Source organism: Eublepharis macularius, chromosome 4, assembly GCF_028583425.1.
Source record: "Eublepharis macularius isolate TG4126 chromosome 4, MPM_Emac_v1.0, whole genome shotgun sequence".
NCBI classification, from domain to species: Eukaryota; Metazoa; Chordata; class Lepidosauria; order Squamata; family Eublepharidae; genus Eublepharis; species Eublepharis macularius.
In genome coordinates, this window is record NC_072793.1 from 27,824,064 (window position 1) to 27,846,892 (window position 22,829).

At 45.2% G+C, this 22,829-nt stretch overlaps 1 protein-coding gene across 1 annotated transcript; it reads right to left on the bottom strand.

Moving 5' to 3' along the window:
* Positions 1-2,818: 2,818 nt before the first annotated feature.
* On the bottom strand, positions 2,819-16,425 carry MAFG (MAF bZIP transcription factor G). Its single transcript, XM_054977346.1, has 3 exons — positions 16,343-16,425; positions 9,473-9,534; positions 2,819-9,389 (listed from the first exon to the last, which is right to left on the bottom strand). Exons 2-3 carry the CDS (start codon positions 9,506-9,508, stop codon positions 8,937-8,939), a joined length of 489 nt encoding a protein of 162 aa, XP_054833321.1. The 5' UTR covers positions 9,509-9,534; positions 16,343-16,425; the 3' UTR covers positions 2,819-8,936.
* Between the last annotated feature and the right edge of the window lie 6,404 nt (positions 16,426-22,829).

Genomic DNA, 22,829 nt, shown 5'->3' on the forward strand with positions numbered 1-22,829 from the left:
GGTGCTGCTGGACTCTTTTTGATTTTGCTAGTGAACAGAAAAGGTTCTTTCTGAAAAGTTTTGCAGAGGAGAACCAATTGCAGCCAATTTACTTTATCCACCAATATAAATCTTGGCGCCGTAGGGGGCGCGCACGCACAGGGAGTCGTTATGCCCAGAACATTTTAACCTGTGCTGCGCTGCTGTTATACAATAGTTCTTCCTATAATTTCACGCGAGAGGTGGAAGATTCCACACCTCAGATATAGGCTGCCAATTAGAAAATAGCCTATTGACCACCTGTTATTTGATTGCTGTTCTGCCGACTATATAACATCTTTATGGAGTAGAAAAGAGCAAGAGTCCAGTAGCACTTATAAGACTAACACAATTATTAGTAGGGTATGAGCTTTCAGATACCTGCAGAATCTAAATGAGCTGTAGATCACAGATCATCCCCTACCACAAATTTTGTTAGTGTTATAGGGGCTACTGGACTCTTGCTCTTTTCTATTGCTACAGACAAACAGGGCTACCCATCTTGATCTATCTTTATGGAGGTGTCTCTCTCCTTTGTGCCTGAACAGGGTTCTTTTCTGAACTGGAAGTATCAAGATGTCTGCATCATTAGCACAGCTTCTCCACACGCCCCCAGCCAAGAATGATCCCTACACTGTTCTACAGACCTTTGATGCTGCCTTCTTTAAAGTTAGACCTATGGGCATGTAGAAGGAATCAAAACCTAAAGTACTAAAGTCAATGCTGTACTTGCAGACATTTCCCAACAGGAGATGAAGAACGTAAAAGGCAAGAAAATTCACCACTGCTCACAGTAGTCAGATACTAGGTATGCTGAATATTCCAAACAGCTTTCATTTTTTCCAAAATTTGCTTTTCCATCATTCAAGCTTGTACCCGTGAATCAGACAATTTTGTTAGCTTTTTTCAGAATGGAGTGGTGGAAACAACAAAGCAAAGAAGGGCTGCTTAGTTTGTGTCCAGTTTTGTAGATTTTTGGAAGCAGCACTCTTGACTATTGTTGGAGACAGGATTCTGGACCAGATGAGGTTTGCAGCGAATACAGCAGGATTCTTCTGATGTTCTTTAATTCATTACAGTTGCATACTATTGTATTGCTGTTTGATGCTAAATTAGAAAAAATGTGGTTTTTTACATTGCTAATTAGTGCTTTAAAATGCTTTTCTATTATTTGAGTGGTCAACTGGCTATGTATTTCTTAAACATTGAGATAACTCAGAATTTATTGACTTTAGGGAACAGACTGAAAATATGTATATGTAGAACAAGAAATTATGAAGCAGGAGTATGCTAGCTGGACAGCAAATTCCTAGTGTTTTCAGCTATTGTACGCTCTCATTCAATGTACATCTTCAAGAATTTACTGAAAGGATTTTTACAAGACTAGGACAGGCTGATGGACTGTTCTGACAGCCTTAGTAGCCCCCAAAATAAATCTTCATTTCATCATCATCAGCAGACAAGGCAGTAACTTATCCTGATGCAACTTCATTGGGTGTCCAAGACTTCAATAGTGTAAGGCGCCAATTTCAACACCAACAAAGTTACAAAGAGCCTGAAATCAGAATCCATCAGCAAACTTGTAGATCAAATAACTAATTATGCTTGACATTTAGGACAGGACACCTATATTGCATCCTGTGCAGATTTACTTAGAAAAAAGTCCCACAGCTTAGGACTGTAGCCCAAGACACCAGAGAAATATTATTGCAGATGTGTCAATTTAAGGTTAACTACAAGCATAAGAACCTTTATGAATGCTTTTAAATTCTGATTACAAATGTTTTAAAAGTTTGCTTAACCCATTATCATTTGCACATTAAAAAAAGAATTGAACATTCTTTCAACCATTTTGCACGTTAAAAAAACAACTGAACTTCTTTCAACCAGATAGCTCTGTAAAAGTTTTTTTGTGTGTGCTTCTTTGAAGAGATTATATCCAAGCTGGATACTGCCTCTTACTGTAAATGAGATCTGCAAACTATTCCTTTTGTGGATATCTAGAATGTAACTTATTCCTCCTAGCAGTGCTCCACAGCTGAAGAGAGAATGGGGGGAGGGGGGAGCCACCTTTCCAGGAAACTAAAAACAGCATTATATTTCATTCATCAACTTATACACTAGTCCTTACCTCATGCCAGTAGACCCAGTATCTTGGACCCACATAAGAGAACAGCCTTATACCCCCCTTTTAAGAAATATTAAACAGAACTTAATAAGCATTCCAGCAATAGCTGTGTAGAGCAGACGTACAATACAGTAGTTTTTTTAAAATAAGGAAAGATGTTTTTAAACACAGCAGTGTGGGAAGGAATAGCCTTGATATTTTTCAACCTTTTAAAAGTAGATAAATGATTCAAGCACATTGAGGGAACACTCCATCCCACTGGGGACAACCCTTTTCTTTTAAAAACAATATATGTGGGATTGTGGTGCCATCCTGAATGACATTAGGTAACGGCATGGCATATATAACAGGCAGAATGCCAGGAGATATGCTAAGTAATTCTTCCTTTACACTTCTCAAGTACAAAATACAGCACTTCCAGTAAGAAGGAAAATATCTCTGCTACAGAATTTCACTCATTTGAATTACTTATGACAAAGAGAAAACTATATGTATTGTGCTAAAACTGATCAGCTGGGAAGTCCCTGGTACTCGGAACAGGAAACCATTTTGGTTTTTCACAACAGGAAAGAGCTTCACTACATGCCAACAGTAAAACCTGAAGAACTTCAATTAGCACAGGAAAATAAATCTGCCAACCCAAAGCTGGTCAGTAACGTGATAGGGACCAGCCTCTTTAAAGATGTTTATTGGTCATATACAAAATAAAGAATGTTTCATATCAACAAACATACACTATATACATAAATAAATTAACAACACCTCCACTGGGGCTGTGTCAACAAATTCCCCAACAGTTATATCTACAGATTTAAAAAGGACAATAATTTAGCAATAAATACTGATTAATTACTTGGGCTCCACTGTTGTACAGCAGAACTCCAGGACTTGACAATATGCTATTACACCCCTGGCACATAGAATTTATCTCCAGTTTTATTAGCTCTGGAGAATTGTAAAATCAAAATATTCATCTTTCCCCTTTTTAAGAAACATTGAAAGCAGCACTGAATTTATCGTCAATATCTTGTAAGAACCACATCCTCAATACTTTAAAGATGGGAAGAAGCTGCCCTCGGCCCATTTCATTAAGTGCTCTGAATATCATCTCTGTTTTTCCCACCATAATATTCCAGTTTGGCAAAGGGTGTAATATACTCAGAGCAAACTGCAGGTGAGGACAATTAAGAGTTTGGTTTCACACCACGTTGGGATCTCAGCTCCTCTTACCCTAGCCAGGCAGTAGCTTAACTTCTTTGGGAACGAGATTACTCATTCAACACCTACACAGTCTCTCTCATTCACACAGGTAACAGCCACAAGCATCCAGAGCTTATATACATCAGCTAATGGGGTAGGGAGATGAGAAGAGTCATCTTTCCTATTTGGAAGAAATTGTCAAAAGTTCACACCTTTACTGTTATCTTTTCCTGGTCTCTCTGTACGGAGGAGGTGCAATACTGTTTTTGCAGCCCCAGCCCCTTTTTGCTTTATCAGAGAAAGCAGCTATGTTACCAAACAGGAAAGGAATATTCATGTGAAATAGCACTTGTTCTTACTGACAAAGACAGCTTTGAGACATCTGCCAGTAAATTCTTTCCATATTGCAGTGGGAGGGAAAGCAAAGTACCACTATAGCTTACCTAGAATTTAGACACAGTGTAACCCTTCATCAGTATACAAGAGTGGTGATTTTGTTTGTAGGTGGTGTAATAAGATGCCATCCTGCAACTTTTCTGGAGTGAGCCAAATATACAAGGGTCACTAAATAAACAAATATGGACACAAGGAATACCAGAAATGCAGTGCCTTACTGCACATGCACGCACACATGCACGCACTCGCCCCCAAGAGCACATGCCTCATTTGCTAACTCTGAGCAGTCTCCGTGCCCAGATGTCAAGTTCCCTGGCTCCTAACCTGCAGTGTTCCTGTTGCTTTTTTGTGGGGAAGTAGTAATTATTTTAAAATTCAAGAGATCACTTTTACACAGTTCACCACAACATAAACAAGCCCCACCCCACCCCCAGCACAAGTCAGCCACATGTGGGCGGAATTACATTTCACAGGTTTGCTCTGCAGCCAGGTTGAAAGAAAAGCTCCCTCACCTGTTGCATCAAACAAAATGCCCCATAAAAAATGAGAAATAAAAACACAACACCCTTCACAGCAGGAAAACCAAACAAACAAACAAGCACCTTGAAAACAAGAACTATCACACTCTGAATGCTATATACCAGAGAGAGAAATCGAGGGTGAGGGCTTAAGAGATGGGAAGGGAAGAACACAGGAAAAACCCAGGAATACTAGAAGCAGACACATTGAAAATGGGTTGGAGAAGATGGAGGTGCAAAAGGTCCCTGGGTGCTGGAAGATTCACCATTTCAGTTTCAGTCCCTCAAATGTTCCAGAGCCAAACATGCCTGATATACGCTACAAGGGTAGGCACCTGTAACGTCCTCCAACAAACCTGACCGCAGACAGCCACACACTTCTGAGGCCTTGAAAGCGGCAAGTGGTGCAATTCTAAAAGGGAGATTTGCTATGGGGAGACATCTAACATTATCTGAAATCTAACAGGGAAGTAAACAACTCATTAGGAGGAAGCAGCAATGGAAGCCCAGCCAACTCCAGGGAGCAGTTAAAAATTTGTTTAGAGTTATATGACCATGACAGCATTAGTTTCAAGAGAGCCAGCATGGATTTCTGAACTGTTCATTTTGCTAAGGAGATACTTATGCCCTAGGAAGGGAGCCCTACAAACCACATTAACACACAAGCTGCATTTAAAATACCAAAGTATGGAACGATCACAAGTGTCATTATACTGCTTTCCCTGGGGTTGTAAGCAAATACAGTACAGAGAAGCACACCATTGTGAAACAGAGAGGCAGATTCTTGAGCAGTGACAGCAAGAATAGAGCTGCTATCTGTGAACTCAACAGTCCAGGCTACTGGACTCTCCTTTGTGCAAGTCGAGGATCAGAAGGCCTAAAATTTAATTTTGGTACCCACCCCTTCCTTCTCAATTTGGTGATCAGAAAGCCCATGTTACATGCTATTGGGTTTTACAAGTCTGACAAGTGTGCATAAATATTGCTTACTCAGATTACAACTGGTTTGGTTTTCACAGAATTTATATTTCTTTGGCAAGCCCTAGAAGGCAGAGGGCAATGGAGGGAAGAAAGTATACACAACTTAGGGATGAAGGGGAATGTGTGTTTAAAGGCAGAGGGATAAGAAATAATGAAAGGTAGGAAAGCTCGGGCCACAGCAACCTCAGACAGACCAACACTTGTTTCTAAATCTTTCAAACCAGAGGTATTATCGGCCTGGGGTCTTCTCCCTTACCCAACATGCAGTCCCTTACCCAACATGGCCCGCAGTACCCCCAAGACACTCTACAAAGCTCAATCACTTCCAGAGCTAGAAACCTTACTGGTCTTAATTAAGAAAAGTTGCTGGCTTGCCAAGAGCTACTAGCATATGCCCCCAACATTAGCCCCTTACCTGTTCCTTCTAAATGTACAGTAAGTAAAGTGGGGATTGTGAATTTTGGTGGAATCTTCAGTCAAGGCAAGTTTGTGTCCACACCAGAGCTCCTTTGTCTCCCACCCCCCTTCTTTGTAGCTTATTCCCAAGTTTCTCTTTATCCATTTGCACAAACAGCATCACAGAAAGTACCCCAGCCTACCAAGGCATGGCAAAAGGCTAGCTGGGATGTTTACAAGGAGATTAAGTGAGGGAAAGCTTGCAATTTTAAGAGTTCATAGCAGTGGAGTAGGAGCGAATTTCTTGAGCTGGGAGCTCACAGTGGATCCGCCTTCACAGCTTTTTTGTACAATCTTCCGAACTAAATGGAGCTTTAGAGTTACTAATTCTATTTTCAACAGAATCCAGATGTAGATTGCTAACTGGCTAGCCCTTCTGGCAATCACAAATCCACTATCTCCTCACTACCACTACTTGGCCAGCAGCATGTTCAATTTGTTTTGTTTTTCAAGAGCACCAAGAATAAACATTTACATGGGCACATACCAAGTGCCTGATTTTTTAAAAAAATCCAGAAATCTGCACAAAACACGAGTGGGCAGAAGAGAAGGGGCAAAGCTGTGCTGGATTCAGAGGTCAGTAGAGGACTGAAGATGGGGAGAAGCAGAGCTTATTCCACAGTGGAAAAAACCTGCACTGACTCCTGTAAGGTGGTTTATGCATGCACTCAAGGAGAGCCAGCAGACATCAGGAAGAGGACTTTGGCAGCGAATCCTCTTTTAAAGCTCTTTTTCTTCCCTGCCTCCATTGTAAGTATTGCCCTGCCCAGGGTATAGTCCAGACTCTGAAAGTCTTGCAGTGGGTGGGCATTAAGAAGAGGCCTTTCAGGAACTGAGTTTCATTCAACTGAGGTGAACACATTTCTGGTGTAACCACTGAATGCTGTTCCTGAACATCTGCTACGTAGATCTGACTCTCCAGGTCCTTTGAATTTGACACCCTTCTTTACACATACATTTAGCTTTTCCCCAGCGATGAAGCCATTAGGGCCCAAGAGTCTGTTAACATGAAAGCCGGCATTTTTACACTCCTGAAAAAGAGCCGGATTCTGCGGTGCCCAACATCAGCCATGCACATTTCTAGACCTCACATGTGTGACCTAGATTCTACAACTGAGAATCAGACTACTACCAGTCAGAAAACTGACGGTGATCATGGTTTAACCAGCACAAGGAGAATATGTGCGAAAGAAAATCTGAACACATTTTCTCTACCACCCTCTCTGAGAGCTCATCACCATTCACTTACTATGCTGGTGGTGAAGGCAACTGTTTAGCCTGCAAAGCCTAAGTATTTAAATGCCCACCTGTAACAATTTTAACAAATATATACTGAGTACAACATGTCCCCCCTCAATAAGGAGACCACCAACAGCTGCTGGATAGAAAGTATAATCTCTCCCTTCCCCATCAAAAGAGATCAGCTGTCGAAGGGTAGCCAGGCACAGTCAGAGCCGCTTTACAGAACTTGGGGATTGGGCTTCCAGTGACACTTTCTAAACATCCAGAAGACAGCATTGTGAAGCTGAACTTTCCTGGGTCACACTGACCAGCACAGAGTCTGTAGCCTTTATGCCATCTCCAGCTCACCTTCCTAAGCATTTCCAGATATGCCCAAGGAGGGAAATTAAAAGGAAATGACTGTAGTACCAGCAGCAGAAGCATCCTGCTCCAAAAGTGTACCAACAGGAATAAGATCTGTAGGCCAACTCTAAACACTGCTTCTTAGGATGTACTTCCATCTTTATTAAGCAGGAGAGATCCAGGATCACTAAGGAAGCAAACTCTGGGCGCTGTGACACAAGTGAATGCTATACTTCTCTGCTAGCTGTCATCAAGCAGTTTTGATCACACCTTAGACGAGCAGACTGACCTCAGAGGCTTCAGTGACCTGGGAAGCCATTTCCTCTGACAAGATAACCTTTCCATAAGGCAGAACCTTCAGAATGTCCATAGGAAATGCCCAAGAAAATCTCTGCGCTCAACCCAGGAAAAGCAAACAAAAAAAATGCTCACAGGACACCCACACAGCAAAGTTGGCCATTGGCACCATCACATCACAGCGCCACACAAGACCTCAGAGCACAGACAACTCAACACAACAGGAGCACAAAAGAAGCAGGTGAGGAGTTCAAGAATAAGTCACTTTTGGTACAATTGCAAAAAGATATCAAACAGGACTAGCCTTTTTTTGTTTTGTTTTTTCCCCTATGTTATTTATAAATAAAAGTCTGATAATTCTTTATAAAAACCAACCTCGGAGCCACAAAGACTTAATGAGAAACTTTTAAAATTTACTACTTCTTTTTAAACTAGCAACGTCTCCGAGAATACAACAATCAAATATTCTCACCCTCTCAGGATAAAAAGGAGACTGTTAAATACAAGTTTTGTCCAATTTTAAGTCTGAAACTTACATCATTTCATAACTCTTAAAATGAATGTTTCTCTCTTAAATAAAGGGCTATTTAAACCACATAAACTGGTTGTGTAAACCATCACACTAGAGACACTTGATACTCTCCAAACACAAAACAACTAGTGATTTTGGTCTTGTTCAGTGCAACACATTAGGCACAAAACTGGCCTGTAGTCACCACGGTACAGCCTGCCTTCTTCCTGACAGTCAGGTCAAGACAGTGCCCATTCCTGGCTCCTTTCCCTTCTCTGCAGCACAGACACCAGGGAACTGCAGTTCTGCCCCTTCCCTCCCTGTTCAGGAAAAGTCCCGAGGAATCCCACTTTTAAACACAAGAGGTGCAACTGGATGTTAATATAAAAACGGTTACACAAACTATCCCCATTATAGTCACTGATACCAAGCAATTTACAAGCAGCAGATTGGACAGCTGACACACAATCCTGGAAGAATAGTATAAATCATCAGAAGAAACTGACAGCAGGACTTCCAACTTTCTATGACCTCCCTCTTTCAGGTTATTCCGCCCCAAAAATCTATTCTATGCTGCTGAGAATCCCGTTGGCTAGGACACTGAGGTCCTTCAGCTTCTATTCCCAGAATACCCTGGGTGGAAGGTTCTGCTCACACAGAAGGGTTGCATCACCATCAGTCACATCAACCAGAACAAAGCTTAAAAAACAAGGGGACTGCAGTGACAAGCAGGCCAGCGTGTGCCTGTGTGGCTGGGCCTTCTGGGTGAGGGTTGTGCTTTGGGGATTCCGGATGAGCTTTGTGCCTATCTGCCCTGCACACACAAGCCCAGGCGGTGCTCGTTTCACTAAGACCGGGCGTCCGTTTTGGATTTCACTATTGTGATGACGCTGGTGGTGGCAACCTTGCCGGGCACAAGGGGCCCCATGCTTGAAGCAAGTGGTCCCCGGGCAGGGGTGACAGGGCTCCGGGCCACGGTACGGGCGAAGTTCTGCAGTGCCTCGTACTTGGAGCGCAGGGCATCAAGTTCCATTTTCATGCTGGCATTCTCTGAGGCTAGCTTCTCCACTTCCTGCTGAAGCTCCGCCTTCTGCTTCTCCAGCTCCTCCTTCTGCGTCACCCTCTTGACACGGCAGCTGGCAGCATAGCCTCTGTTTTTCAGGGTCCGCCGGCGCTGCTTGAGCTGGATTATCTCCTCCTTCGACAAGCCCCGCAGATGCTGGTTCAGCTCCCGCACAGACATGGTCACCAGCTCTTCATCTGTCAAGCTGGTCCCATTCTCACCTGGCTCCCTCTTCACCTGCAATGATAGTCAGAAGTACATGTATCACTGGAGTTCTGGTAATGGGCATTCACAGTTAAGCCCCAGTTTTGTCCCTTTACCTTCAAGGCTTTGTTTCCTTTGTTGGGGGTCGTCATAACACGCAAGCCTTCACAGTCAGATTCTGCAAGGAACAGAATGCAAGGTCAGAGGTTACTGCCAAACAATTCTTAGAACATTCACAGATAACTACTTATCTGGCACATCAACTTGACAGAGAAAGCCGGCTGGGCTCCCTGCTGGAACAAGCTCCCATGTGCTCTGACCCAGCATAAGCCAAACCGAGAGACTTACAACAGCTCCTGACCACCTCTGTTCTTGCCAGTCCCACAGCTCCCTATCAAACTTAAGAGGCAAATAGCATGGGATGGCAGGAGAGGAGGATTAAGAATCCTGGGAGGAGCCAGAGCAGGATGAAACTACATTTAAAAATAGCCTAGCAGCCAGGGTCCTGTACGGCTGTGCCGAGCCAGTCATGCTGACTCAGCATACTAGCAGCCTGGCTAAGAGAACACGCCTTAGAGTACAACCCAGCAGGGAAAGAGCAACAGCCTCTGCCCTTTCCATACTGTGGTCCAAACTTAAATGGTCTATCAGGAACCACAAAGACTTCAGAAAGATGGAGGGCTCTCATTCCCTGCCCCCCCCAGCACATATGATAGAACTTAGTACATATGAACTGACCTATCGTATCTAAGCTGTTCCTTTGTCTAGAAAGCTGAACAGTAAAGATAAGGAGAAAAAGAGGACATAACAGTGGTGAAAACACAGGAGGCACGAGAACTGCTTGGCTACAACATACAACACAGATTGTGGAATTTGGCTGCTGAATGCAGAACTTGCTCCTCCTTTGATCAGAACTATGGTAATCTCAGTTTCTTTTTAATCACTTGTCACCATCATGTTAGCAGGGGAGAAAAGGATAAACACATAAACAGTATAAAACGAAAGGTTTCCTGGGTGGGTTTCCAATCATCAGATCATTACTTCTCCCTAGTCAATCACTCTAATCTGTCTCTAGCTAACCAAAAAAATGGATCCATAAACCCATCCACCATTTTCAATGTAGAGCTATAAAAGTCAAGCACATTTATGCAAAGTCATTCCATTAGCTTACTACTGTATTCATGTCACATTGTTCCAAACTTCCAGAACATGTGGCATCACTAGGGAAATCTGTGCCAACTGTAGACAGTTATGGTTTCATAAATAAGCATGGAAATTCAAGTTTATACTTAAGGATCAGGAATCAGACAGCTAATTTAAAAAACCACATGATTATGTTTTCAGATTTCATAATTTCAACGTCCAGCGTATAAGTCTAAGGGGGATAACATTTTGCATTACAATACCACAATTCACAAGGAACATAACCTCTCTGGGACAATAAGTACATTTGTGAGCAAATTTTTACTGCCAAGTACCAGCTGTAATCTTTGTTAATGGACTATCATCTCCAAAATGTTATTGGAACCACTTTTTCTCGTTTCAAACCAGCAACGAGCAAGGGGCATCACAAAAAGGAAGCATATTCACCAAGCAAAATTTGGCATTCAGTGTGTTATGCAACAAAATGTTATGCTGCTTTTAATCATTCTGATGCATCTAGAAAGAAGCAAATTTGCCAGCCTTGTGTTTCCTGTGGCTAACTCGGAATAACACAAAACTACCCACTCTTGTCCCACAACCAAATAAAGCAATATCCATTCTTAAGACTAAAACTCAAACTGTATGCAAGGCTAATTATCTTCTAAAGAAGACACGGAATCCCAGCAAGAGATGAACTGCATCTTGTAGGTCACACATACCCTAAATCTCCCCCCTCAACCAAAAATACTATACCTCGCATTAGTAAGTACTCTACCTTCAGCTGCTCCTCTAGAACAACTCAGAAACCACAGTTGTTCCCTAGGCAAGAAGAACATCTGCTGTTATCACCCGGGCGGTGTCAGGGGTAAAAGAGTCACTATGTATATTCAGACAGGGGATGTCTTTACATCCACCTTCCACCAAGCACATCAGCACTTACATGGCATAATAAACGCATCTCCCACACAGCCCATGTTCTTGTTTGTTAAATGCATAAAACATCAGTTCACATTTATAGCAGAGAATTAAGACAAGCTAGTGTCAGCAAAAGCCAAGAAACAGTCCCCCAGCAGCACCCCCAGAAGGGATGGCTTCAGCGCTTTCCAAGATCACTAATAGGCAAGCAACGACTCAGTTATTCCTAGAGCACTAAAATCTGCTGACAAGCAAAGTGCTTATGCCCAAAGGACATGGCTGTGGTCACTGATTAAAGGCTTACCTTACTGTAACACTGTGGGTCCCTCCCTACTGTCTTAATAAGGGGACCCACCAACTTATTTTTTTGCCTTTGGAACCGACAAGAAGATTCTGACTGGCTGCTGGTTTTCAAGGAGAAACACTTAGTTCACTGTGCTGTACTGTCTGTAACAGGCTGGCAGTCTTGGAAGTCATTGTTCTAGAAATCTGTGGACAATTAAAACAAACTCAACATTGGTATACTCTTGAATTTAGAGACTAGGGCGGCAGCAGCACTGCCATCCTCTCTAAATAGTAATCACGATAAAAGGCCTCCTTCTGAAACTGTTTTAAAAGTCATGATGATAATGGTTAAAAAAATGCTAGGGCGTGCATGAGTATCAAAATCTTTTGCTTTCGTCTTCCCTGGCTTTCCTTTGCCTAAAAAATGACATGCAGCCATGTGCCTCCGAGGAGCAGAAATGTAAATGAAGTATTGACTGTCACCAGCTCACAGAACAATCACCACACTGATGCTTTCAGCCCAACTCCTCCTCCTACAGTAGATTTTTTTCTTACAACCCATTAGCAAAAGTATCTGGCCACTTGCTGGCACTCGCACAAGAGAAATGTGAAAATTTCTGAAGAAAATAAAACTAAATCACAAAAGGTCAGTCTTGTCCATGAACCCATCACCAAAAAAAGGGTATTTGAAATTTCACATGGCACATGTGATGCTGCATAGAAATTAGAGGGAACATGCTAACTTGGGAGAGAATATACAGGTTTAGAACCCAGCCTTCTCAGCAAGGATCTTCACAGAAAGCTCAGGGCAGACTCAATTAAAAGCTTAAAGTGCCCAGTTATTTATTAACATCAAGAAAGAGAGAAGGTGGCACAAAGGGATTACTAGGAAGAAAACATAGGACACTGCTCTAAGCCTGATGTTTCAAAGTGCGAGGCAGCTGAACCCTCTCTAATATATTAAGGGATAAGAATCTTAAATTCCAAAACAATAACCATAATCCATTTAGTTTATCTCCAGGGCAAGTTATAAAGATTACATTAAACAGCAAAGGCTGCAATCCTATGCATACTCACTAGGAGAAAGAATCATCTTCAATTGGGCTTACTCCTGGGTAAAATGTATGATTCCACTGCCTAGAAGGGAAATTAAGAGATGGGAGAGTAACAAAACTTGCACTTTTTGTTTTCAATGACCAGACTCATAAGCTGGGCCTTTCCACAGCACTGGGCCTTTCTACAGTCCCGACTTACTGATTGCAGAAGAGGGCTTATTAACAGCCTGCAAAAGAGGACAACCAGAGAGAACTGGCATCCAGACAGAGACAAACTTGGTCTAACTCCCCAGACTGCTGATTTCTCAGCTTTTTGACAGCTTCCTGAAGAAAGATCACACTGGAAAGTGCCAAGTGCGACGGCTGCAAAGGGGAAAAGTGCAGTCTCAACACATTTTGCTAGGACTCAAAAGTCCTGCACTCAGCACAAGCACCGCCAATTCTTTGCTCACAACAGAGCTGACAGCACAGTGTATGATTCAACACAGGCCCCATTCTCAACATTCCTGATTCACAGAGCTGTGCCATCAAACTAGAGTAAACATGGTGACGTCACCCATTTCAGCATCAAAGTCAGCCTGGAGACAGCCCCATCACTGGGAGGCCCTGCTTTAAAGGATGAGGAAGAAAACGGGCATGAAGATGAGGAGCTGGAGGATAGCCTGCAGTGGGAGATTTTTCAGCAGGTATAGGACAGAGCAGTTTCATTCCTATGCTGTACATTTCTCCAGGTACATGGTTCTAGAAACTGTTGCCCTCACATGTTTACAGAAGCTCACCTACATTTAGGTTCTCAACAGTCTCCCTGTGCATAATCGGATCCCTTTGCTAGAGAAATTTGAAAGCAGATGCTTACCATGTAAGGTCTCCAGCAACAAGTGGTCACACCAAAGAATCTCACTTCCTCAAAGCAGGCATGACTGGCTGCTTGCAGAGTCTCCCCAATGTGCTTATATTTAAAGTGTGTCCACACTGCTTTTATTACGAGCGCATCTTTTCCTCAGCTGAACTGAAGGGAGACGGGACAGATAAATCAGGAGTCTGAACTGACTTGACGCATTCTTAGAACCATCTTCACACTGCTCTTTTCATGTAAAGCTAGTTTCCTATTGACCACAAACCCGGTCAGTTATTGTAGTAATCAAAAATAGCCAGTGGCGAATACACTGTCCATGGTGCAGAGTCCAAGACATTAGAATAAGAAGGAAGACAGCTGCATCCCCTGCCTGGTAGTATAAGCCCAACAGAATAGCAATTTCCTGTGCCACAGCTCATCCAACGGAGGAAGAAGGGTGCCACACTATTCCACATATATGAGGACACATAGCTGCAATGGAGGCTGTGATTTTTAAACCACGCATACTTACTAAATACCTTGCCTCTATTCACTGAATTCTAGCTTGTCTTACATTATGAGATCCATTAGAAAAAGAAAACCCATACACCAAAAAAACAGTGCCACTGAGAAAAAAAATATACTGAGATTAGGATACTACGCATGTATATGTTAGGGTCTGAACTAACCTGTCACAGATCAGGGGGATGGGTTGGAATATTTTCTGGTTTCTGCCAAATGTACTGTTTTAATATCTTGAGGGAAAGTCTGTGAAGGCGCCAGTGTCGAAATACAACAGACCTAGGCTAGTTATCGCTACACAGAGAGCATTACCAACTTTCAACAAGGCAGTATTTCGAACATCTAAAGTCACACTAATTAGACTGCCTATTTCCTAACACCTCACTATCAGACTGGCAGAGGACAGGCTGCCCTCCAGAGCTGTGACTGTAGATGACGGCATGCTCATGCTGGCTTTGCTGTGGGGACTTCCCACTAAGGACTCAGTAGAGGACAGCATGCACTTGTTGCACATACGTGCTCTGCCGCTCAAATCAACAGAGAGCTTCACAAGGCAGATCAAACAAATCTGCATCTCTGTGCCCTTCAGTGTGACAGCATGCTAACCTCCTTCACAGAGCCCTTGAGAATGTCAAACGTGCAGACAAGAACAGAAGAGGCCATTTCACAGAGCTCTTTTACGGAGAATAACTATAAAGCAAACCAAAACAGAAGGCCTCTATACAGAAGGGTAAAAGGCAACTAAAACTCATCCACCCACTGCAAAAAAAAAAAAGCAAAAAAACCCAAACACCTCACACTCACACAGAGAAAAACTTTGTAAGGGTCTCTCATAAAGTTCTGCCAAGCGCTTCCGTCCTCTCTCATTGCTCATGGGTATAGGCTTTGTGACACCTGCTTACAAAGCTGCACATGTCAGAGAATCATGAAACAGAAATATGAAGAAGAGAACTGTGATTCTCGAAAGCTTATGCTACAGTAAAGTTGGTTAGTCTTAAAGGTGCTACTGGACTCTTTTCTATGAAATAGAAAGAAACAGAAGCTCCAGGGAACTCCATTCTCTGCCGTCTCCTGCAACCTGCACCCTTTTCTGCCTTATCACCCCGTCAGAAGATGAGTCAGCAAATCCCAGATCATTTTCCAAACTGGCCTTTCTTTTTACCAGGTCCCACCTGTCCCTGGCATACCCTCCTTCCCTTTGTGCAACATATACCTAAGCGGTGACCTCATGTTGATGAGTCAGCAGTGTCTCGGTTCCGCACACCGAATGCCGTGGGAGGAGAAGCCACGGGACGTTCAGACCCCCTCGCCCAGCATGCTCTTCCCACCCACCCCCCATGCCCAAGGATCACCCCGCACACGCTTCGCGCCTTCCTCCCCGCCCCAGACACCTGATGAGTCAGCACGGCCAGCCCTTTAACACTCGCAGACATGGCTGCACATCTCAGGAGAGGGACGCGGGCACAGCTGGGCAGGGGGTAATTCCCACCCACCCCCAGGGGCAGAAAACTCGAGAACAAGTGGGGGGGGGAGGCACCTGCTCCGTCACGGTCGTTACTTTAAAACCAGCGTTGCCGAACAAGGAGCCAAGGCAGCCCAGGGGAAGGGGAGGAACTACCGCGTGGGAGAAGGCCTCCCGCCCACACCCGAGAAAAACGGGGAGGGGGCGAGACCCACCTGTCGACAGGGCAAAACGAAGAGAGGAAGAAAAGGAGAGAGAAAGAAAGGAAGAACAGAGGAAGAAAGGAAGAGAGAACGAAACGAAGAAATGAAGAGAGGAAGAAATGAAGAGGGAAAGGGAAGCGAAAACCGCCGGGCGAAGTCCTGCAGCCCGCGCGCCCGGACCCGCGAAGCCCGAAACCCCTCAGGAGACAACGCACTGGGGGTGGGGGAGAACTGGCCGCTCTCCCCCGACACGAGCCCAACCCCGCCCGCGAACCAGAACACGCCAGAGTCGCTTTTCCGAGAACGAACACGACGGAAGAAGAAACAGTTCAACTCCACGACCGCTTCTCCCCCCGGCCCCGGCCCGCAAATCCCCGGGGGAAATCGGACGAGCGCTCCCCGCTCCAAGCGGCGCCGATTCTCCCTCAGACTCCCCCCGCCCCCCCCCCGCATTCCTCCTCTTTCTTCCTTTGCCTCCTTCCCTCGTGGAGAAGGGGGGGGCGCTAGCATTCCCTCCCCGACGGCAAGGGGGGAGCCCAGCCGGAGGCGCCCGCGCAGTCGCTCACCCTCCGCTCGGTGCCGCCGGGGGGCCGGGGCGGGAGGGGGAGAGCGCCACGCACCGAGGGACCGAGAGTCCGGGGTCCGCCGCCGCCGCCGCTCACGGACGCGTCACGTGATGTTTGGGTCACGTGCCTCCATTCATGAAGCCGCTCGGCGCAACCGCCCCGAGCCTTAAAGGGGAGGCGCCCAGCCCGGTGGATGGCTTTTCTTTAAAGTCAATAACTGTCGGAGGAGGAATAGGGAGCAGGGGGGTGAAAAGAAGCGAGGGTTGGCGGGGCGCGGAGAGCGAGCGCGGGAATTCTTTGCAGGGTGGGCTGCGCTGCAGTGTCAGGCTTAGGCCCGTCTGTGCAACCTCGCTGCTGAAATCCCCGCCTGCCCCCCCCCCGCTATGGGCTCAAATTAGAGGCAAGTGGATCCGTATGGAATGTGGACGGCAGAGCTCGCCAGGCGCCGTCCGTGCCTGAGGGGCAATGAGGTGCTACGAGAGGCTTGAGGCGGCGGAACGGAGTGCACCACTTCAGTCTACAGATGTGGATTCCAGCTGTTTGTTTCCTTCGCATAAAAAAAAAGAAAATAAACACCTCTCCGTGCAAATAGAAAACGAGCGGAGCAGGTTCTGCACCCCGCCCCGGTGCTTTGCTTGCTGTGCTGGTTTTCTGTTTCGAGGGTATTTTTTTTAACATAGGGGAGCATTCAAAAATAACATCCTCCGCTTGCAGCTTCGAGTGGCACCGTCCATTCTGCCTGCTCATTCATTCTCCTGCATAGCCCAGGGTATGGATGGAAGATCCATGAGGCAGCAACTTTGCTGCCATTAAAGAGGTCTGAGTATGGTTGGTAGGACTGGAGTCCAGTGGCACCTTAGAGACCACAACAAGATTTTCATGGTGTAAGCTTCGAGAGTCACAGCTCCCTTCTTCAGATGGTGTCTGGACAGGAGTCCTCCTAGGAACCCAAAGTTAAGCCTCCGCGTTTCACGATGGGGGGAAAGCGCCGTTACAAATATGAAATGTAAAATAATATAGATTATATGTAATAGATACACAAAGTCCACTTCTGGAGCGAGCGAACGCTCCCCTCTTGAACAATTCGTTCTAGACAGAAGTTACAGTTTGCAGAGTACATCGGGTAAGGACACATTTCTGATCTTCACATTCTACCCCTTGGAGAAGAAACTTTGCCAAGAGACAGCTGACACCTTTGGGTGGGTTTCGGATTGGGGGAGAACGCACACCATGCCCACTAACAGCCCCCTTGCCTACCTACCTATCCTTGTAACTCCACATACCTGTGTATGCTTCCCCAGCCCAACTGCAACCTTCCACTGCCAGTGGTCACAGCTGCCTACTACACCACCTGTTACGCCTTTTCCCTGGCAGTGCTAGAGAGCAGGTGCAGCTGGGGGTGCCATTGGCGTAGCCCCCAGGAGCACCCTTGCTCTGTGCATATGTCCCTTTGGTGCAACCTTTCTGCAGGACAGTCAGTTTCTTTAAAAAGAGTTCTGATGCTTGAACCTTCAAGGAAGCTTTGCCCCCTAACAGCGATGCATGGGTGCAAAAAGACAAGATTACTGAGTTGGGTGTTCTTTGCCTATGCTTGATTCTCTTTTATATTCTACGTTTCTGAGAAGAGCCAAGTACTGTAAACAGACATCGTTTTGGGCTCCAATTAAATTCCGCTGCTGAAGAAATGATACCTCAGCTAAACTGGTGAGGGGCAGACTTGTATGACGTAACAAAACTGCAGAATCACAGTAGGAACAGGTAGTAGGAAGAGCAGTCCAATGGGGGACTCAGCCAAAGAGATCCTTGAAAGCTCAGAAGGACAAGTCCGGACCTGGTCCATCCAGATCTGCAGAGCTTAGACTACCTTCCTAAATACCTTTGCAGGATGACTGGCAGTTCTTTCCATGCTAATTAGCACACTCCGTACAGTACCTGTTCCACTACTTCACCACAAGGAGCAAGCCTGAGCCAGCACTTTCAGAACTGATTTGCAATAGCCAGACAGCCTTGCTTGCTCGAAAGACTTCCAAACCATTATGCTCATCACTTTTCTTTTTCTTTTTTTTGCCTAGCAGCACTGGCCTTATGACCAGAGTGATTATTCACCCAGCGTTTCTGCAACTAACCCCAGTTAACAGAGCCCTCCGGCTCCAATCTCCCTGCTACTCGATGATGCTTGTGCAGAAAGGCCCTTACTGCCCTTTCAGTGTTTCTTTGGGCAGTCAAAGGCATTTTCTCCCCTCTCCATAGCCCAAATCGTTGATTCCTGACAGACTCCCACATCCCAAAATACCCTCCGCCTCAATTAAACACAATCAGCTCTGGGCTGGACTCTTGGCAAGTTCAGAATTGCCTGGGCTAGATCAGGTCTGGTTTTCTCTGGAAACAATACAGGGACACTCGGGGAATAGAAGCCTTGATGGCTGGTGGCTTCTTGATGTTAAAACTAGAAATCTGTTGATGTCTGCAGCTGTCACTTGGCAGCGGCTCACTGTCCGAAGAATTGTACAGGCAGTCGTTGGATCACTAGCGGATTAGAGTGCTTCCATAGAACACGAGAGACTTAACAGGCCGGGGGAGCAGCGAGGATGATGAGCCTTGAAAAACTCTCTCTCCCTTTCATCTTTCTGAGCAGCCAGACCCACAGCTCAGTACATGTTTTTACTGCCCACTCTGCAGTCCCCCTTCCCCCTTAGGAATTCTCCCCCCCTCCACGCTTCTGTTCAGTCTTTGCTGTGTCTACACTTTCTCAAAACTGCGGAAATTGCAGGGCGCAGCGAGGTCTGGGCAGAAAATGCTGATGCAGGGAAGTAGCTCTCACAGCTGTTTCTTGCTTAGGTGCCTGGGATAAGAATGCTGCAGCATGCTCCCAGCACAGAGCAGCACTGCAGGAACTATTGTGGCAGAGGACCAAGAGAAACGGAACCCAGGTCCTTTTCACTGTCCAGAATTTGAACAGGTTTCACCAGCTGAGTGCCACAAACTGTATCATCCATTCTCTCAGGCATGAAAACTGGTTTAGAATGGAAGTCATCGGTGGGAATGTGCTCGGCCTGTGGCCTCATAGCACAAGGGAGGTAGGAGCGCAGCAAACAATAGCAAGGGGGCTTGTGCAGAAACCACATTGATTGTCAGACCTTTGACTTGTTTTTAATTCAGTAAGCAGTAGATGTGAAGGAAATTCTGGCTCATGTCAAACACTCCTTTGGAGATATAGTTATTGTCGAACTACAGAAGTTTGCATGAAGAGTCTTCCTGCATAGTTCAGCTGTTTTTGATGACTGGTTTCGGATCCAGAGGAGTTAGCCATATTAGTCTGTGGCTGCAAAATAGTAAAGAGTCCAGCAGCACCTTTAAGACTAACCAACTTTATTGTAGCATAAGCTTTCGAGAGCCACAGCTCTCTCGTTAGATGCAAGTTTTGTTTTCAGATGTTCACCAGTGACACCCTCAGGGCTTTTTCCCAGCTGGAATGCGGTGGAAAGGAGTTCCGGCACCTTTTGAAAATGGATGCATGGCCGGTGGCCCCGCCCCCTGATCTCCAGACAGAGGGGAGTTTAGATCGCCCTCCATGCCACGGCATGGAGGGCGATCTAAACTCCCCTCTGTCTGGAGATCAGGGGGCGTGGCCACCGGCCATGTGACCATTTTTACCGAGGGCGATTTAAACTTTAACCACCCCCCCTTGTTCCAGCTGACTCAAAGTGACATCATTGTGCGGTCCCAGAAGCACGTGCGCACTTTGTGCATGCACATGTACCAGGGGCACCATTTCCCTCCAGGAGTTGCCCCCTGTGCTGGCAACCCATTGACAGCAGAACCACAAGTGACAAAAGGCACAGATTGGACACTTGCCAGCTTCCCTCAAGTTTTGATGGGAAATGTAGGCAGCTTGGTGGAATGTTGGACAAGTGACAGTTGAAAAGTCCATTGGACAGCAGTCAGAGAGCCAAGCTTCAAGACTAGGATACCTACATTTCCCATCAAAACTTGAGGGAAGCTGACAAGTGTCCAATCTGTGCCTTTTGTCACTTGTGGTTCTGCTCTGAGTTCCACCACCTCTTTTCCCAGAAAAAAAGCCCTGGACACCCTGATTTTTCAGGATCACCACGGCTAAAAATTATCTGAACCAAATGAAAGCTACTTCCACTATGTAGTTAGGAGCCTGCCATGGTTGCTGGAGCGTGCCTCTGATTCTACACAACAGGAAGGAGCAGATTTCATTTAGTTCTTTGTATGTAGTAAGTCAGCAGAGCTCATTTGCCAGTTAACAATATTAGAAGGTAGGAGGGAAAGCAGCATGGTACAGCCCAGTCTTGTCAGATTCGGAAACTAAGCAGGGTCTGTACTTGGATGGAGACCCACCAAGGAAGACTCTGCAGAGGAAGGCAATAGCAAACCACCTCTGCTTCTCACTTGCCCTGAAAGCCCTTTGCTGGCGTCGAAATGAGTCAGTTGAGGGCAGATACGTATGTAATATTAGTGGGTGAGGTTGTGCTCAGTGCAGTGGCAGAACATCTGTTTTGTGTTCAGAAGGTCCCAGGTTCAATTGCTGGAATCTCCGATTAAAAGGAGCAAGTTGTAGACAATGTAAAAGACCTTTGTTTGAGACCCTGAAGTGCTACTGCCAGTCAGAAAAGGCAATAGTGATCTTCACAGAATAGAGCTTCACATGTATCTGTTTATTTACTTCACATATATTTAGCGTTTTGCCCCACTGAGAGCCCAAAGTGGCCTACATCATTCTTGTCTCCTCCATTTTATCCTTACAACAACCCTGTGAGGTAGGTGAGACTGAGAGTGTGTGATGCCCAAAGTCACCAGGTCTTCATGGCAGAGCTGAGATTCAAACACAGGACTCCTAGTCTGCTGCTAAGCTTTACACAATGGGATAGGTTTCTCTATGGGATAGGTCTGAATGTGCCAATTCCATTAACAACAACAACAACAACATTTGATTTATATACTACCCTTCAGGACAACTTAATACCCACTCTGAGTGCTTATTATCCCCACAACAATCACCCTGTGAGGTGGGTGGGGCTGAGAGAGCTCTGGAAGAGCTGTGACTGACCCAAGGTCACCCAGCTGGTTTCAAGCAGAGGGGTGGGGAATCAAACCCAGTTCTCCAGATTAGAGTCCTGCCGCTCTTAACCACTTCACCAAACTGGCTCTCATACTGGCATTCAGTAGTACCCCCCCCTACTCTTTCAAAGTCATTGTTATGAGAAGGGAAGACTAGATAACAGATGTCTATATTCAGAGTACTTTCTATCTCACCAATGGTAGAGAGTAAGCAGAATGTTCAATTTCCCCTTTACCATCAGTCTGTATGTGGTATGTTGTATTGCAGTGGGGGTGTTTCACTGTAGGATGGGTGGTAAGTATAATGAGTGCCAGTGGTTGTGAAGGAGGGTGTGGTGCTTGTATGAGACCACCTGTATTTTATCAACACAGTTACCCTTTAAGGTGTTACTGGACCCGAATCTTGCTCTTCTACTACAGACCAACACAGCTATGTGCCTGAAACTATTCATCGTCCCTGACATGTTAAAATATTTATAATCATCCCAGCACATTAGAACAGTCCAGCCAATTGGTAACAAGCTTTACAACCACAAAACCCTTTATATTAACACATTACAGTACAAATTGCAGATACTAAGAACAAAGGGAGGGACCTGCTGTAGTGTAGTGGTTAGGTGATTGGTTTGGAAATCACCAGTTTGCTGGTTTGAATCAAACTGGGAGCCAGTTTGGTGTAGTGGTTAAGAGCGCAGGACTCTAATCTGGAGAGCCGGGTTTGATTCCCCACTCCTCCACTTGAAGCCAGCTGGGTGACCTTGGGCTAGTCACAGTTCTCTGGCACTCTCTCAGCCCCACCCACCTCACAGGGTGTTTTGTTGTGGGGATAATAATGGCATACTTTGTAAACTGCTCTGAGTGGGCATTAAGTTGTCCTGAAGGGCAGTATATAAATCGAATGTTATTATTTATTATTATTACTATTACTATTGCCATAAGCTTTGCAGATGGCCTTGGGTAAGCCACTCCTCTCAGCCCCAACTGTATTATGGGGATAATAACAATGCTGACCTTGTTCGCCACTATGAATAGGGCACTAATCTGTCTAGAAGAACAGTATATAAGCATAATTATTATTATCATTATTGTTAAAGAACAGGAAATAACTATCATGCCCTGCTTGTGAATTTCCCAATGTTATCCAAATGGCTACTGCTAAATACAAAACAGGCAACTAGATGGTTTCATTTTATCCAAGGCAGTTCTTGTGTGCTTATATTTAGGCCAAGAATTATAATTGAGAGATTAGTCAACAAAATGTGCACGGACCCATTTTGTGTATGTTTAAATCAAAGTAAGCGCAAATTGAGCTCTCTTGTCAGGGCCAAACCTGCCCTGAGCCTTCTTGCAGGGAGCATGGGATATAAATCCAATAAATAAACAAATAAAATGTTATACTCAA